This window comes from Charadrius vociferus, unplaced genomic scaffold, assembly GCF_000708025.1.
Source record: "Charadrius vociferus isolate BGI_N301 unplaced genomic scaffold, ASM70802v2 scaffold365, whole genome shotgun sequence".
Taxonomy (NCBI): Eukaryota; Metazoa; Chordata; class Aves; order Charadriiformes; family Charadriidae; genus Charadrius; species Charadrius vociferus.
This window is the reverse complement of record NW_009648559.1, coordinates 2852399-2867901: the sequence shown is the minus strand read 5'-3', so window position 1 is coordinate 2867901 and position 15503 is coordinate 2852399. Positions and strand designations below refer to the sequence as shown.

The 15503-nt window shown below is 35.6% G+C and overlaps 1 protein-coding gene across 2 annotated transcripts in view; it reads left to right on the top strand.

The window, feature by feature from the left end:
* The first annotated feature begins 1285 nt into the window (after nt 1-1285).
* FGF7 (fibroblast growth factor 7) overlaps nt 1286-15503 on the top strand; it is a 30299-nt gene continuing 16081 nt past the window's right edge. Inside the window, exons 1-2 of one of the 2 annotated variants that reach the window (XM_009886134.1) lie at nt 1286-1494; nt 2025-2594. In XM_009886134.1, coding sequence (XP_009884436.1) covers nt 2309-2594 — 286 coding nt within the window. In that variant the 5' untranslated portion in view covers nt 1286-1494; nt 2025-2308. Of the gene's footprint in view, nt 1495-2009; nt 2595-15503 lie in introns of both variants that reach the window. The other variant, XM_009886135.1, reaches the window with a different exon arrangement.

Sequence of the window (15503 nt, the reverse complement as noted above, 5' to 3'; positions counted from 1 at the left end):
CTGAGTAATACAAGGTTGCCTGGTGCCATACACCTTTATGCTCATTTTGGATCACCCCAGTGAAAAAACCCAATTTAGTTATGTCCCCCTCACCACAAGGTGGCACATATGTACTCCCTATGATTTTTAACTGCCTCTACAGTTCACTTCATTTTTAAGAAGCAACTGTTATCCATTTCTACAGAGAGGAAGGGGCTAGGGGTGAGATAAAAGCAGGGAATGATAAACTGTGTTATATTACCAAGTATAGACAACTGAAGGTAAGCAAACTATTCTTAATACATGGATTAATTCCAAACTTCCCTTGTTACTATTATTTACTGAAGGGTCTGAGGTGCATACACGGCAACAGTGTGGAAATCAAACAGGATAAGGAGCTATTGAAAACTTAGCTTCAGTACGTTTTACAAATACATTCACCAGAAACTTAACAGAATATAAGGGTAGAATGGAATATGGACTTTGGATAGCAGACTGGTGCCAAAGATAGAAATAAGCATACAGAAGCAGAAAGCCAGGCATATCTACTCAGTAGTTTGGTTATCTGTATTTTAAGCCTGTTGCTCACCCATTGGCTGGTATGCAGTATAAGGGGTTTTCTTGCATTGACACCACTTTTCCTTCTTGTGCGGTGAGTTTCAAAAACTAATAACTATGTATGCTAAGGAAGGCTGTTCCCCAGTAGTAATTTTTCCTTCATGCTGATAAAGGTTGTGTTTGAATGTCAGACTTAGAAACATCCAAATATACATTCTCATTTTCACCTAGTGGCTGATCAAATAAAAGTCTCAGTGCATTTCTTCCTCTTTGCAAGTCCATGATATAAAAATACATTGCATGATCTATAATGGCCACAGCACACCCTTCTCCACGGTACATAATGGACCCACATGTTTCACATATCCATCAGAAAGGCACTAAGCAGCCTATGAATCCACCAAACTGCAGAATAGATTTGAAAGCAAACTGAGATAAGCATGCGAGTACAAAAGAGAGAAGGAGGAATCTTTTAAGGACAGAAAAATACTGACCTAAATCAAAGCACAGAAACACTAGCTAGCATGCAAAGCAATTCTACCCGCACACCACGAAATATATGTTTTTAGAGAGTAGATTCTTGGAGATTTAAAGTATAAACTATGTACATAGCTCCCTCTGATGACCATTGGACACGATACAATGCAAGCCTCCTTTTATTTTTGTTCGTGCATTCAACTGACAGCTGACTGGTTAAATTCTAATTGCTTCCAAGTGAGGTCAGCAAAGGTATTTATCGAAAAGGACTGAACAACAGGCTCAACACACACATGCACACGCACGCATAAGCACATACACACCATCTCTCCAGCGTGTTGATTTATGGAAACAATTATAATTCTGGTGGAGTCTCTCTGAGCTGAGAAAGTTTGTAGCTACAGTAGAGTGTCTCATGTTGCAAAAAGCAGACAACAGAAATGGAATACTTGGGTATCCAGCTCTTGTCAACAGGAACAAGTAAGTTCTGTCCTTTACAAGAACGTTCAACAGTTTCTAATAGCTAATAACTTTTATCTTCGTTTGTATATTCTAGATGGTAGAAAAGCATTAAGAAAACTGTGTCTATTAATAAACTGAAAAGGGTAGGAGTATAAATACAGTATAAATAAGACTATTCGGTCTGTTTTGAAATTTGGACTAGAGAAAAGTTATTGGATAATTGTGCTATTAGTGAATATATAGGCACAAAGTAATCAGCAGAATTTTACCATGCATGAAAAAGTAGTTCAACTGAATCAATAAGGGATTTTTGGAAGGACTTAATACTGAAGACAAAACTATGTTTACAATCAGTTTAAATGTCTGTTTATGTAAATGTTGTGTGAGCGATATCTGTTGTATTTACATTTACTTATTTTTAAAAATCAGCTTAGCATGTCATACATTTATGTATAGTACTTTTTAGTATAACGTATCCTTGCACGTTTGTAACAATTGAGCATAAAGACTTACACATGCACCTTTTCTCACAGATCTTTTACTTTCAGTGCCAGCAGCAAATTCAAGTAGTACAGAAGGTCATGACAACAAAGGTTTTTATAACTTGTGTCTTTAAAGGATATTCTGACTGAAGAGATATTTAAGAAGCTCTTCTATTTCGCCATTAACTATTAAGGAATAACGATCAGAATTCTAGAAGAGGGAACAATCCCATTTAAATGAATCTGTAACTCGTAAAGACAGAAGGCAGGTCGGTGACCTAAGAGCAACAGTCTACTTGAGATTTAATTTTCATTATGTTGTTCATGAACACCCAGAACACTGCACTATAATGCACAAATGGATACTGACATGGATCCTGCCAATTTTGCTCTACAGATCATACTTTTACATTATCTTTCTAATGGGCACTATATCTTTAGCTTGCAATGACATGACTCCAGAGCAAATGGCTACAAATGTGAACTGTTCCAGCCCTGAGCGACATACCAGAAGCTATGATTATATGGAAGGGGGGGATGTAAGAGTGAGAAGACTTTTCTGTCGAACTCAGTGGTATATGAGGATTGATAAACGAGGCAAAGTAAAAGGGACAAGAGAAGCAAACAACAACTACAGTAAGTAATATTTTTGCTTTTCTTATTTCTAAGTTTTTAGAAATTTACACATCATTGTTTCCTATTCCTTGTTTTATAGTAATTTCAAAAGAATTTCGTATAGCGTACTGACCATTGTATAAGACAAGTTTTCCAATTAATCCTACAGCGGGACATTTGTTATTGATTTTGAAATGCGTCATTTTAAATACTACATTGTAGATCTGCTAATGTATTAGTTACAGCTGGTAACTATTAGCAAACAGAGAGCCCATTTTAACAAGTGAATTAAGGTTGTAAGTATGAAAATGTATAACCACAAACTCTGCTCATAAAATACTTATGAAACATTAAACCACATTTATGTAGTCCACAAACTACCTAAAAGTTTGGTGTGTTTGAGTTAACAATTAAAACGTATGCAATACTAGAAAGTTCAATGGAAAGAATTATGTAAACTCTCTTGCAAAATCTTTTAGATAGTTTGCCAAGCCAGGAACAAAATCTATTATAGTTTCTGCAGTTCATTATTACAATGATCATGATGCTGAAAAAAATACTCTCTCCCCTTTCTTCCAAAAACATGACTCATCTAGAGAGAATGGACATATTATATTTTGCAAAACTATACCAAATACAATTTTTGAACTGGCAAAAGAACTGTTGTACTAATCTGTATTTTTCTCACAAATACCTATATATCTTCCATTTACACTTGAAGGCATCGATTTCACAGTCACTATTTTTGCCACTTTGGGATTCATGTTATTACAAACATATTGTTTATTTAGAGAAATATGACATCTACTAGAAAAGACACTACTTTATTAAGATACAACAGGGAAACATGCAGGATTATATTGCCTATTTCAAAACAAAATTAGAAGGAAAAGGGGCCAGAGACATGCTGGTCTAGTGTTTATAGTCAGCTGAAAGGACAAATATATTTCCAATGATGCTATTAAATATAGTTGCAGTGTAAGTTGTACATATTACTGTGCTTTTTGTAACAGCAGCAACAAAAGAAATCAATACATAAACTTCCAGAACTGTTAGTGTGATTCAGCTTTCAACTGAAGTTGACTGCTTCTTTTCTATAAGGAGAGCACTTTTGCGTGCTATGCGCCTGGCTAGCTGGCTTCATAATTTATTTCTTTACTTTATGACTACATTAACTGCTTGGCAACTTGCGTGGTTAAAGCTTCATTGACTAATGTTACTGTTTCTTTTAAAATTTGTTTCCATATGTCTCCTTTCTTCCTACACTATTACGTAGCGAACACCCATATTCTTCTAAAAGACAACACATGGCCAGCAGCCAGATAAATTATTTGGTCCATATTCAAGACGACTCCCATTGAGCTTCAGGAGGACATTGCTACAATAGAGATCCATAGGGCTAGTTTCAAAGTGAAATGTTGCTGGGAAAAACTCTTACTGACTGTTGAAACAGTTTCTTTCACATTTTTGCAGATAAGTGAATACCCACTGTGCCAAATTTTTTCTGTTATTTACAAAAACTTTCAAGAGATTATGACAGCATATAGAGCTGAATAATTATATAAATTTGCCTTTTTTAGTTCCATGCTGCTTAAACAAAACCTTTGTTAGTAATTTAGCATTACTTCAGATTCAAGTAAATGCTCTCAATGGTCCGCGGGATCCCATGCTGCTCAAGCACACTAGTGACACCCTGAAATGTTCTGTAGTGAAACCATTAGAGAATATCAGATCATCTTGTGCCAAAGCCAATCCATTTTCTCGTAGTCTTCTGTAGTGATGGTAACTAAATATTACAAATTACAGAAAGGCAACCTTGAGTTGTTAGGCCCTTACATTTATATTGCAGTGAAAAAAAATCTGAATTCTGTTGCTGGTAAATGCAACAAGTATCAGGCAAAAAAACAATCAATACTTGAATGGTTTATCTGGTAACTGACGTGCATTATGATGAACTGTCTCCACTAAATTTAACAAAAGTATGTGGGAAGTCTCCCACCATCTTAAGTTTAAGTCTCTTGCTCTAATTTATCTATTGTATACTAGGAAATAATATCCAAATGTGTTTGTTGGACAAGTAGAATAGGGAAACACAGACAAGGAGGACTGGAAAAATGTGAACATTGGTAACTTAGATTTTTTTAGAAACTAAAAAAATCAGTATTGTGAAAAACTTCTTTTATGTCATACCCACTATTCAACAGAATATGTAAGAAGCCTTTTGAAGATGTGTTTATGGCTCTATACTAAAATATCCATAAGGAAAATGATATCATATGAGGGGGCAAAAAACCAAAACCCCAAAAAAACCCCACCTGGACAAATACACTTTCCCTAACAAAATATTTTTAGCATTAGAAGACTAAACAGGCTATTTTTATCCAAGGCCTCTGAAAAGCATAATTTTAAAATCTCACCCATTACAAAGATGTACTAATCTAGGTGTTCAAATATTCTTGGTCTGTGATTTCTAGTTCTGAAAGTTAGTATAAGGTAAATCAGACCTGTTTCTCAGGATGGAATTCCAGAACAGTTGCAGCCAAATTAATCAATGGGTACAAAAAGTGCTTCTCCGAGATGTAGCTTCTTATTTTATACTAATTTTCCACTTACATAATAAATAAAAGGATTTTTTTTCCCTTTTGAATCACTACCATGTGTAACTAAAATGAAAACAAGAAAAAAATTCATATTTTAAACTATCATAACTCAGCTTCATAAAGGAAGCTGAATTGACAGTTTTGCAGACAGTCAACTACTTGTTTTCAGTCCGTGAACTGTGAAGCATGAACAATGTGAAGAGCAATCTTCTCATTGAGAAGTATCTGTAGAATGATAACTTCATCATAACTTAGGCAAGTGCCAAAATTCACAGAGCTTCTCTTATCAGTGGAGACTATAAATGTAAGAATGCCAAGACGGTGAGGAATTGGGGTCTTTGTATTTCAAACTTCTTTGGTAAGTTACAGAAGAAAATATATATACACATCCTATGAAAGTAACAGCAAAAATAACAACACTGTTAAAATTTCCTAAGATTTTAATTCAAAAGCCACTGTATTAAGTGCATGTGGGATGAAATTCCATGACAAAATTAAATACTGAACCAAATCCTCACTCAGCAATTGTAATTAATCTGCATTTATCCTTCACTTGTTTCTAAATGCATTAGAAGTTACCTGCTTAGTCCAAGAAATACGCGTGTGCTGTTCCAGTGAAAGCAAGTTGTTGAATCCTGTTTACAACAGTGAGGAGTTTGTTAGGTACCCAAAGAATATTATTCTGTGCACATTTCTGAAAGCAGTAGAGCCTTCTGGTGGACATAAAGGTGATAACTCAAGAGTAAACTAAGCAAATCAGGGGACAGTGATCTCCACTAAGCAGAGGAAATCACTGTGCACCTGACAGCTTTGCTTTCATTGTGAAAACTAGAAGGCAGAGTGAGAACTGACAGTCACGTATTGAAAAACTAAAGCAAGAATTAGGAAGCAGCCAAGAGATGAGGTCACCCAGAAAAATCTGTCATTATTCATAAAAAATTTTCTCCTCGACAATTACTTCTTATGCCTTGTCTAAGCTAAATTATACATAAACTATATATATATATATATAAAAACTATATAGTAGGAAATAAATTTAGTATCTCGTTCATGTAAAACAATCTAAGCGGGCACACAAAACACTTTTTGAATTCACGATTGGAAAAAGTGAGAGTGACTGAACAAATCTTGGAGATAATATGGCAATTTGTTAACTCTTTATCTTTGATAGAAAATAAATCTCTCCTCATTACTGCTTACTCCTCTCATTTCAGTTTCTATTTATGAATTTTGCCAGATTTTATTTGATTTTGTTCAGAAAAAAAGGCAGCAAAAATCAGAGTTTATTTTGACTCTATCCAAGAGGATTTACAACTACGACTGGACGATGCTTTAGGACTTTCCACGCTCTGTTGCCTTTGGAATCTCATTTTAAAGACTTCAAAGGGTCTCTTAGTTACTAAAAAAGCCTTCCTGGAACCTGAATCCTAAGATGTCTGATCCTATCATATTCCATGCATGCTCGAAACCCAGAAAATGCCTATTTCCTCTTCTTTTCAGTGGATAAAGCCAACAACAACAAAAGAAAAAAAAAAAAAAAACCAAGAAAGAAAGAAAAGAAAAGCCTAGTGAGATCTTGACACAAAATGGCTGAAATCTTGATTAAAATTTGTATCTTGGAAAACAACTTCTATTTTGATCAAAATCCAACAAGTCATAGCATCTAGCAATATTAAGTGAACTCTAAATCAGTTTTGTTCAGACCTAACCCCTAACCGATGACAAAATAAGCTTTATATGCATCTTAGTGGTTAAATACTCAAACTTGCTTAGTAATCAAAATTATTTCCAACAGTATTTTATATATGCTTCTCAGGGTAAACCAAATGTTGGACTATGTATGCTGTGTCACTATATACATTTTATTTCTGTTGCTTAAATACATATTACGTAGAGTAGTAAGAAGATTCAGTACAAATCAGATATTTCAAGGCAGATATTGATGTCCCAGAATCGGTTAAGGGTTATGTGTTCAACCAATCCAAAAGTTTGTCTTTGCAACTTCATTCTTGATTTTTCAAGTGGTTGTTGCTTCAACCAATATTTTGGTGTCAGGAGAAGACAAACCTTCTCTAATATGAAAGTGCTTTTGCTTCACATTAGTACTCTGCTAATCTTTTCAATTATAACAAAAAGAGATTTAATTTGCACAGCAATATACGTGCATCCTCTCAAAACAGCCTACAGTGCCAAGGATCACTTTCTCTCCTACAGTGATGAATCAGATCTAAATATAAAAGATTTTCCTGCTGCTTCTCTAGCTCTTTGTCTAGTACTGGTGGTAGATACCACCCCCTAAAAGTTTCAACTAGCAGAAGAGACTCTATACCTATACCTTAGCCGATACCTTATCACAAATCCCAGCTTTTCACCATCAACTGCTGATGAAGATAGGTTTTAGCAAAGATGCAGATAACAGAAGCAGCTGAGTTGTGCCTGTCTTACAGCTTCTATTGACTTTTTCAATAAGAGTACCCTTTGGGGGAAGAGAGGAGAAAGGAGCGAGTAAAGTCTTGAACCATTGCAGCAAGATTCTTCAGATCTCGTGCAATGTCCAGATCAATGCCCAACTGACACAGTATGACAGAGGTGCCACAAAACACAATTAAAACTGTTCATCACTTCTCAATTTACCTCCTGTATCTTCATCACCTTGTCTATTCTGTGGTATTTACCAGCTAAAAAATACATGCAAAGTCAGAACAGTAGCAGTTTATATTCACTTTCTTCTCACTCTGAACACAAAATGATTGCATAAGCTCTGTGAGGGGGGAACCAAACCTCTGGACTCAGGCACAGGCAGCAACTTCACAAGCCAACGTACACCAACAGGACTACACCTGCCTCTGCGTGCTTCAAAACTGGGGTACGAGCAGTGAGAACCATCTAAGCCGAATCTATACGTATACGCACTGTGCTTAAACTGCTTCATTTGACCTCAAGACACCTTTGTAATTCAGCTGTGACTGGGCAGTTTTTCTGACTCTCTCAATGTTGAGATTTATCAGAAATGAGTCATGTTACATTTTTATGGAACCATCAATCAAGTTTAGCAGCTGACTGCAGAAGCAGTTACAGGATACATTTAGAGTGATAAATTGCAGCCCCTTCTCCCCCACAGCTTTTTTCCCCCCATTGTTTACAATTTCTGAATGTACAAAAAATTCAGTATTGTATCATTAAGCATGTTATTGCTCCATTCTGAAGAAAATGTGCTGAAGTGGCCCTGACCTGAGACTCAAGAGACTTGAGGCTAATCCAAACTTTTAAGCAATTTCTTACAGACTTTGGGAAAATTCTTCAAACTTGCTGTGCCTCTGTGAGAAAGAATTATTCACCTCCATGTAAAAAGCTTGAAAAGTTACTAGTGAAAAAACTGCCAAACCTATGAAATAATTGTGTGTTAATGTTACAGATATTAAATAGTTTTATTATAGAATATTAATTAAAATAACTGAAGTCAGTAGCTAGACAGAAAAACACAGAGCTCAGATGAATCTTAAGCAAGCCATTTTCCATACAGGCAAATAGAATTTGGTCAAAAATTTAATTCCTTATACAGTCAGTCTTGCAAAACAAACCCAAAATCCAGATACCTCCCTCCACAGCTTCCATCCTTCTGTATTGTTTGAGTATCTGAAAGTGATTTTTTTTAGATTTCTAGGATCCTGGAATACAGAACAAAGTTCCTTTCCCCCTCCGTCTTCCTTAAAGCTCAGGAAGACCAAGACACCCTAAACCCTATAATTATACTGTTCCACACAACAAGATGTATCAACTAGTAGTATATTTTGGAACACTTTCCTCATCAAAACAGAATAAGTTTAGGCCAATGAAGGCTGTTACTCTTCTTGGGTGGCACACTGCTTTCATTGCATAATTGACTGTCTATGACTATATTTGGCAACTGTATTTCAATTGTCTTCTTTGACCTTTGACTTTATTTTTAATTTTTAATTCTGGATATGAGCTGACAGAAAGGTCAAGTTAGCCTTCTGGTGTATGTAGTTTAGAAACATTATTAAAAAAAGTTAACAGTGAAAATTCCTATGGCAATAACATAATAGAAGTTAACAATCATAGCACTGAATTGTCACACTTTAAAACTTTCATAACACATGACATCATTTATACAAATGGAAAAAATTCTTTGTAACAATTGGTGCTGAAAAGTTGGAAGTGGATATTCACAGATGTGGCCCACAACTTCATGAAAACACACCAAAAAAGCAATAAAAATACCAATGCAATCAATACGCTCTCTTGACTGTTACTTAGCTTTTGAAACAAAGAACAAAATGAGGATTAAATTGGAATGGGATTTTTTTTTTTAACAGTATTCACACACTGCTTATGACATGAATCTAGTACCTGCACAGTTTATCGACAGAAAACTACAATATTCTAAACAGACCGAATCAGATGATCAGACAGGTAAAGCCAGGTTAACATTAGCAAAGCTGTGCCAATTTATTCCAACTGAGCATTTGCTCTTTTAAAGTTATAGTGGGATCTGACAATTCAAAAACAGGATTAAATGATTAAAAAGTCTAGATATCCTGTTAAAAACACAGAACTTTTCCTTCGTATGCAATCTTTCAAATGTAAGCACATTCAAATGTAAGTCAGAACAATGATAGATCAATGCAAAACCATAAACAAAACCACAGAAAACTTGATCATTTCATAGCATTTATAACCACAATAACTTCAACAGAAAGGAAAAAACACTGTTCATCTCCATCACTACAATCAAAATGCTTTTTGAAAATCCTTATTACCTGTGGGTTTTTATGAAGGAGTTTCCTAGCATTAGTACTTCAACCTTTAATACTATACATGCCGCCCTTCATTTCCATTTTTGGTAAGCTCACATGCTTTCTTTTAACGTGTTAATAGACACTGGGAGGTGCTACAGACTATAAGAAGCAGCTGATCAGACTTGTCCTTGGCCATTTTGATACCCTGGAATTTTGGTATTTGTCTAACTAGAAGGTAAAGTATTTCAAAACAGGAGAAACCCTACCTGCTAACAAAAAGCATATTTTCATTAATAACCTGTGCTAATTTTATAAGATTTCATTATGACCTTTAAATGTCAAGGGGGATTTCATATTTCAATCAGAAGTAAATGTTTACAGCAAAAAAAAAAAAAGGCAAATAAAGAACTTTATGATTGTTAAAGACAGAAATTATAGTAGATGAACATACACATTATCTAGAGCTGAAGACATTAGGGGGAAAAAAACCAATCATAGTCAACATCAAATTTTGAAAAGTTTGCATGTGAATCTGTGCTGAAGTCCCAGAGCTGCTCAGGTGAACTGGTGCCATAGTTCTGTGGGCTGTTTGTGCGCACAGCTGTAAGCAATGTAGTGGCAAACCTGAAGTTTTAGATGCAAGTCAGGTGTGCAGAAATGCTCACTACTATTTCACTATGCTCACTACTAGAATTTCTAGCTTCTTGCATAATACATGCACAACACTGCATTATGATGAGGGATTTACCCTTGGAGTGGTCTACGTGAACTGTAAGGGTGGCAGTGTTCAGGCTCTCTAGCTAGCCACTAAGCAGATGGATTTGGGGAGAAAATACGGATCTAGCTAAGTCAAGGGAAGAAGGCAGCAGAGTGGGGAATGGACAGATTCCATCTAGTGCTCATGTAGCTTCTGCAGCAAAGACCTTGTGAAAACAAGAGTTGTACTCCCTGAAAGAAACTCTGATGTAAAATAGAAAGGATAACTGAATCCCAGAGCGCACAACCAGCACTAGTACAATTGGAAAGTGCAACTTTCACCAGCAAAAGCAACTTCAATTCCACCTGCTAATTTATTCCCTTTGGAATTGCCTATGCAGCTTCGAGACTGCATATAATGAGCAGGACGATACAAGCAATTCTTGAGTGCTTACTGGAGAGATTTTACAAGGATTTAGGGAAGTAGCTAGGTAAATCCTTCATAATGACTCACATAATGACTCAAATAATGAGACTTGCTTGCTAGGGCCACCTTGCAACAAGAGACAGATTTACACTGTGGGAGAGGCCAGTACAAGATCTTCCTCAGCATCAGTTCTTTATGTTTGTTTATGTGGGGAAACTGCACCTGAGAAGCCTTGAAGTCATCACAGCCATGTCACTTTCCAATGCTACAGCAAATAAAACTGTAATACTACCTTTACATAAGGACCAGGACAAATACCTGTGCCCAACATGAGATTCATCCCAGTTGAATTCCCCACCCAGTACTGGTGCTTGCGTTAGTTCAGCACCATCTTACCAATACTGTACTATAACATAATACAAAAAGAAATCTCTGCCATGTATTAAGCCCATGTCTGACAACTGCAAGCATGTCATATTCAAAGAGTATTCTGCCTACAAATGTTGTTACTAATCAAAAACTAAATTGGATACAAATTCAAGAGACTATTTTCAAACTAACTGCTGACAAAAAGCCATTCTTCCAACTAAAGTAAGCTCCATTCTTCTAACTGAACCTTTTACATTTTTTACTGAGTGTGGAGATCCTGGTCAGTGTTTCCAACAAAGACTGAAAACCAAAACCAAAGAAAAAGGTACACAATTTCCAGGGCAAGCAAGTTCTTCTTTAGAGCACTCTAAAATACTGTATACAAGTCACAAAAAAAAGAAAGAAACTTTCTTATACCTTATGTCCAAATTACAATTCCAAAAACCCACCCAGGAAACAAATACTACCACCTACCTCATCAGGTAAGAGACAACATAAGAAACACAGAGCCTGTGAGGAACCCTCCTTTCTTGCTGCTGACCAGCTACAAGGGGCTGGTCGTGCCCTCCTTCCTCCCACTTACCACTGCAATCAACTACACAGGTGTTTTAGGCTCTTGCTCTTTTCCATACTGCCACCCCTGCAGTACTGGTACTATGTTTTAGAGTGCTGAGCATTCTGCTGCGCATCTGTTTCAGCAGTCACGAAGGAAATTTTCTTAGTAAGGCTGTAAAAGACAAACAGTCTGGCATGTTTCCTACCTTATTAACAGTGTAGCAGCCATCTATTTGGGTGAATTGATATTGGAGTTTTTAGTTAATATTTATTAGTTCAAAGGAAACCAAATGTTACGTGACTTTTGAGAGTAGCCTTAGGAGAATCTGCTGAAATTATAAAGTAAATGGGAAGAGTCTTAGGCCACTTATACCGGTCCCTTTAAATGCCTCTTAAGTTGAGCAAGGAAAATAATACAGCTATTAATAAAACAATTCTTTTAAATTACTATTCACCCATCTCAATCAGAATGTTCAAATTAGCAAACTGGTGCTCCAGCTACTTGATTATAAATACCAAACAAAAATTACTTAATATACCTTCATTTCTGACTGCAACTTTATGTGACTTGGGGAATTCAGTCTATATTACTAAACATAATGGTCATGCAACAAAATTAAAGAAAAAAAAAAAGATTACCACATCTTTCTAGGAAACTGTTACCACATCTTTCAAGGAAATCACGCACTGCTAATTTTTTTAGCTAAGAAATCCAGTGTTTTGAATTTGAAATCATCTATTTTAATCATATTGTTCTCAGACACGTTCTGAATGATTTAGTGAGAATTTCTGAAAAGGCACTTTCATCCAGAAGGAACACTGCAAGCAAAACCAGTCTATAACAAAATCATAAAACTAGCACTAGACCAAAAGTAAAGATTTTCAGGTGATTCACAGAATCACAGAATGGTCAGGGTTGGAAGGGACCTCTGGAGATCATCTAGTCCAACCCCCCTGCCAGAGCAGGGTCACCTACAGCAGGTTGCAACAGATGAGTTATCAACCCCCTAATTTAGTAAGGTGGCGAATCACAGCCTAGCTCTGATCCAACTAGATTATTTAAGAGAATGCGATGAGTTTAAATGGCTATATCATTTAAGTAGAAAATGATCTAGCGATAGAAGATATATTTATCATAATTATTGTGAGAAATTATTGGATAGATTATTCACAACTGTTTAACATTTGGAATGTAATAAATACCTATCTTTGCCCAAATAATACTAAATACTAATCCCACTTTTTCTTCTTATGTAACAAAATACTTCATAAACACAAGTAGGTGTTCTGTACATTGTTCTTTTCAGATAGAATCTGTAGACATCCCAGCGACAATTTTCTAAAAGTGCTGACAAGTACTCAAGGGACATTTTAAGTTACATTTCAAAAAGCAACACTTAAGCGTAAACACCATAGCATATATATGGTACTTACATTTCTAAATCACTTCAGATGAGATTTTAAAAAATGTGCAAGTAGCCACTGTTATGCAACTGTGTGAGTCAAAATAAATAATAGAACCCATATTTCCTAACTTTCTCCTAATTACTTGCAAGTGATCATATTGTATCCATAAGATATATACATTTTTTTCCTGCTAAGGCTAAATTAAAATGTATGACTGTCATTACAAAAGTCTTTTTCTCCTTTCTCCATTTTCACATTAGCTGTTCACTTTTTTCCTGTCTGTGATACCATTTTGTTTGGGGTATCCTTATCCATATATAAGAATATTTAACAAGCATTAGTTTTGTTCAAATTGCACATGAAAGTAATCGCACTTATTTCCCCAAAAAATTAACTACATGAATTCCAAAACCAGCATCTATCCTAACCCGACTGTGGGCAATGCAGGATATTTCTGTCTGTCAGCACTGTAAATATTGAAGATTTTGGATCACAACTTATTATATTGTCTTCTTGTCGTACTTCAACAATGCAGTTGTGGGTACTTTCAGTTGAACTCAGCTTAGCAAAACAGAATTGCGAGTTACAGCTCCTGTTTCATGATTTTACTCTTTTCCGGCTCCAGACCCATCACAGTGGGATGGTTTCTTTCTTTGTTTTCCCCATAGCAGCTATCTGGCAGCTGCATCCCAAACCAGCCTCTGTTAGTGGATCCCTAAAGAATTATATATACATCATCTATTGTAATCATATGTGCTGCAATTTACCTCACAGGTGGTATTGTACAAAAAAGCCTGATTTGAGCTCGGTTAGACTGTGCCATATTTATTTAATTAACATGGATTTCTACATGAAAAAAAATATTTCCTTCTCTGTGTGCATGGTATTTGATTGAAATACATTTTCAACAACACAGAGATGTAATCAACAGGAAAAAGTAATCATTGAGAAGTACAGCATTAGCTCTTTTCAACATACAGTCAAAATATGACTGTCCTATTCATACTGACTTACTGATGAACTATAGAGAACTATCACTAATAGGCTAAATAGCTGCTGTTGAAAGTAAAAAATATTGCACAGCTGTGGAGGAGTTAAGTTACTGACTAGTGGAAAAGCTATCTAACCCTGTGATTCATTAGGAAAAGTTTGCTCAAGAGTTGAAAGACCCATATTAGGAAAGAGACAAATATATGCCATTTGTAAAAGTCTGGCTCTACTGAAATCAGTAAGAATTTTGTTGCTGATGCCTACCAATGGCTTGAGGAGTTAATTTTAAAAGATGCCAAATAATAACTATTGCTTCTGCAAATCTGTGTGCTTTTACTTTAAGATATGGTTTCATAACATTCGTAATACAGACTGGGCATAAAGAAAAATCGAATTCCTGCTCCACCATTAATCCCTTCCTGAACTTCAAGTCAGAATGATTTATCTGTATCTCACCAACATGTACCTAGGAGTAAAGTCGTGTTCTCTATTTATTCTACACAAGATACAGGCTTAAGAGCACAATACACCAGAATACACCCAATTTAGGATATTCAACTTGAAAAATAGTTAGCTATTCCTTTTCAAATATATGTGCAAATTTTATATTTCTGTATGAAAGATATAAATAGAAGTTTATTCTAAGTTTTTTTGAGCTATATTAAAACCACAGATCCACATCTCTATACTGAGTAGAAACTGATTGCATTATTTATACTGAATATATATTTAATAGTTGCAATACAATCTATTTTTGTAACATTTTTTCTACCATATAACATTTGCATTCATGTATGAATGAAGAATACCTTAAGAGTCTTGAAGGAATTAAGGTGGCACAAAAAGACCAACCTAAGAACAAGAGAAGCACTTTGTTTCGTTTTGTGTGGTAAAAAACAACCGCCTTCTCAGTCAACTTTGGTACTTTTTCTCCAGCTCCTTGTTGCAATACAGCTGAAGTCACAAATATTTTATAAAAGACAGAAAAAGTTTCTTCACCACTTTAAGTGCTTGGAATAGCCATAATTGTTTCAGCCAGAGCAAAAAGCATAGCATATTCTTTACCAAGAACAGGGGCTTTGTATATATTTTAGAACATACCACTATGAGTACAGCCAAGCTCTGT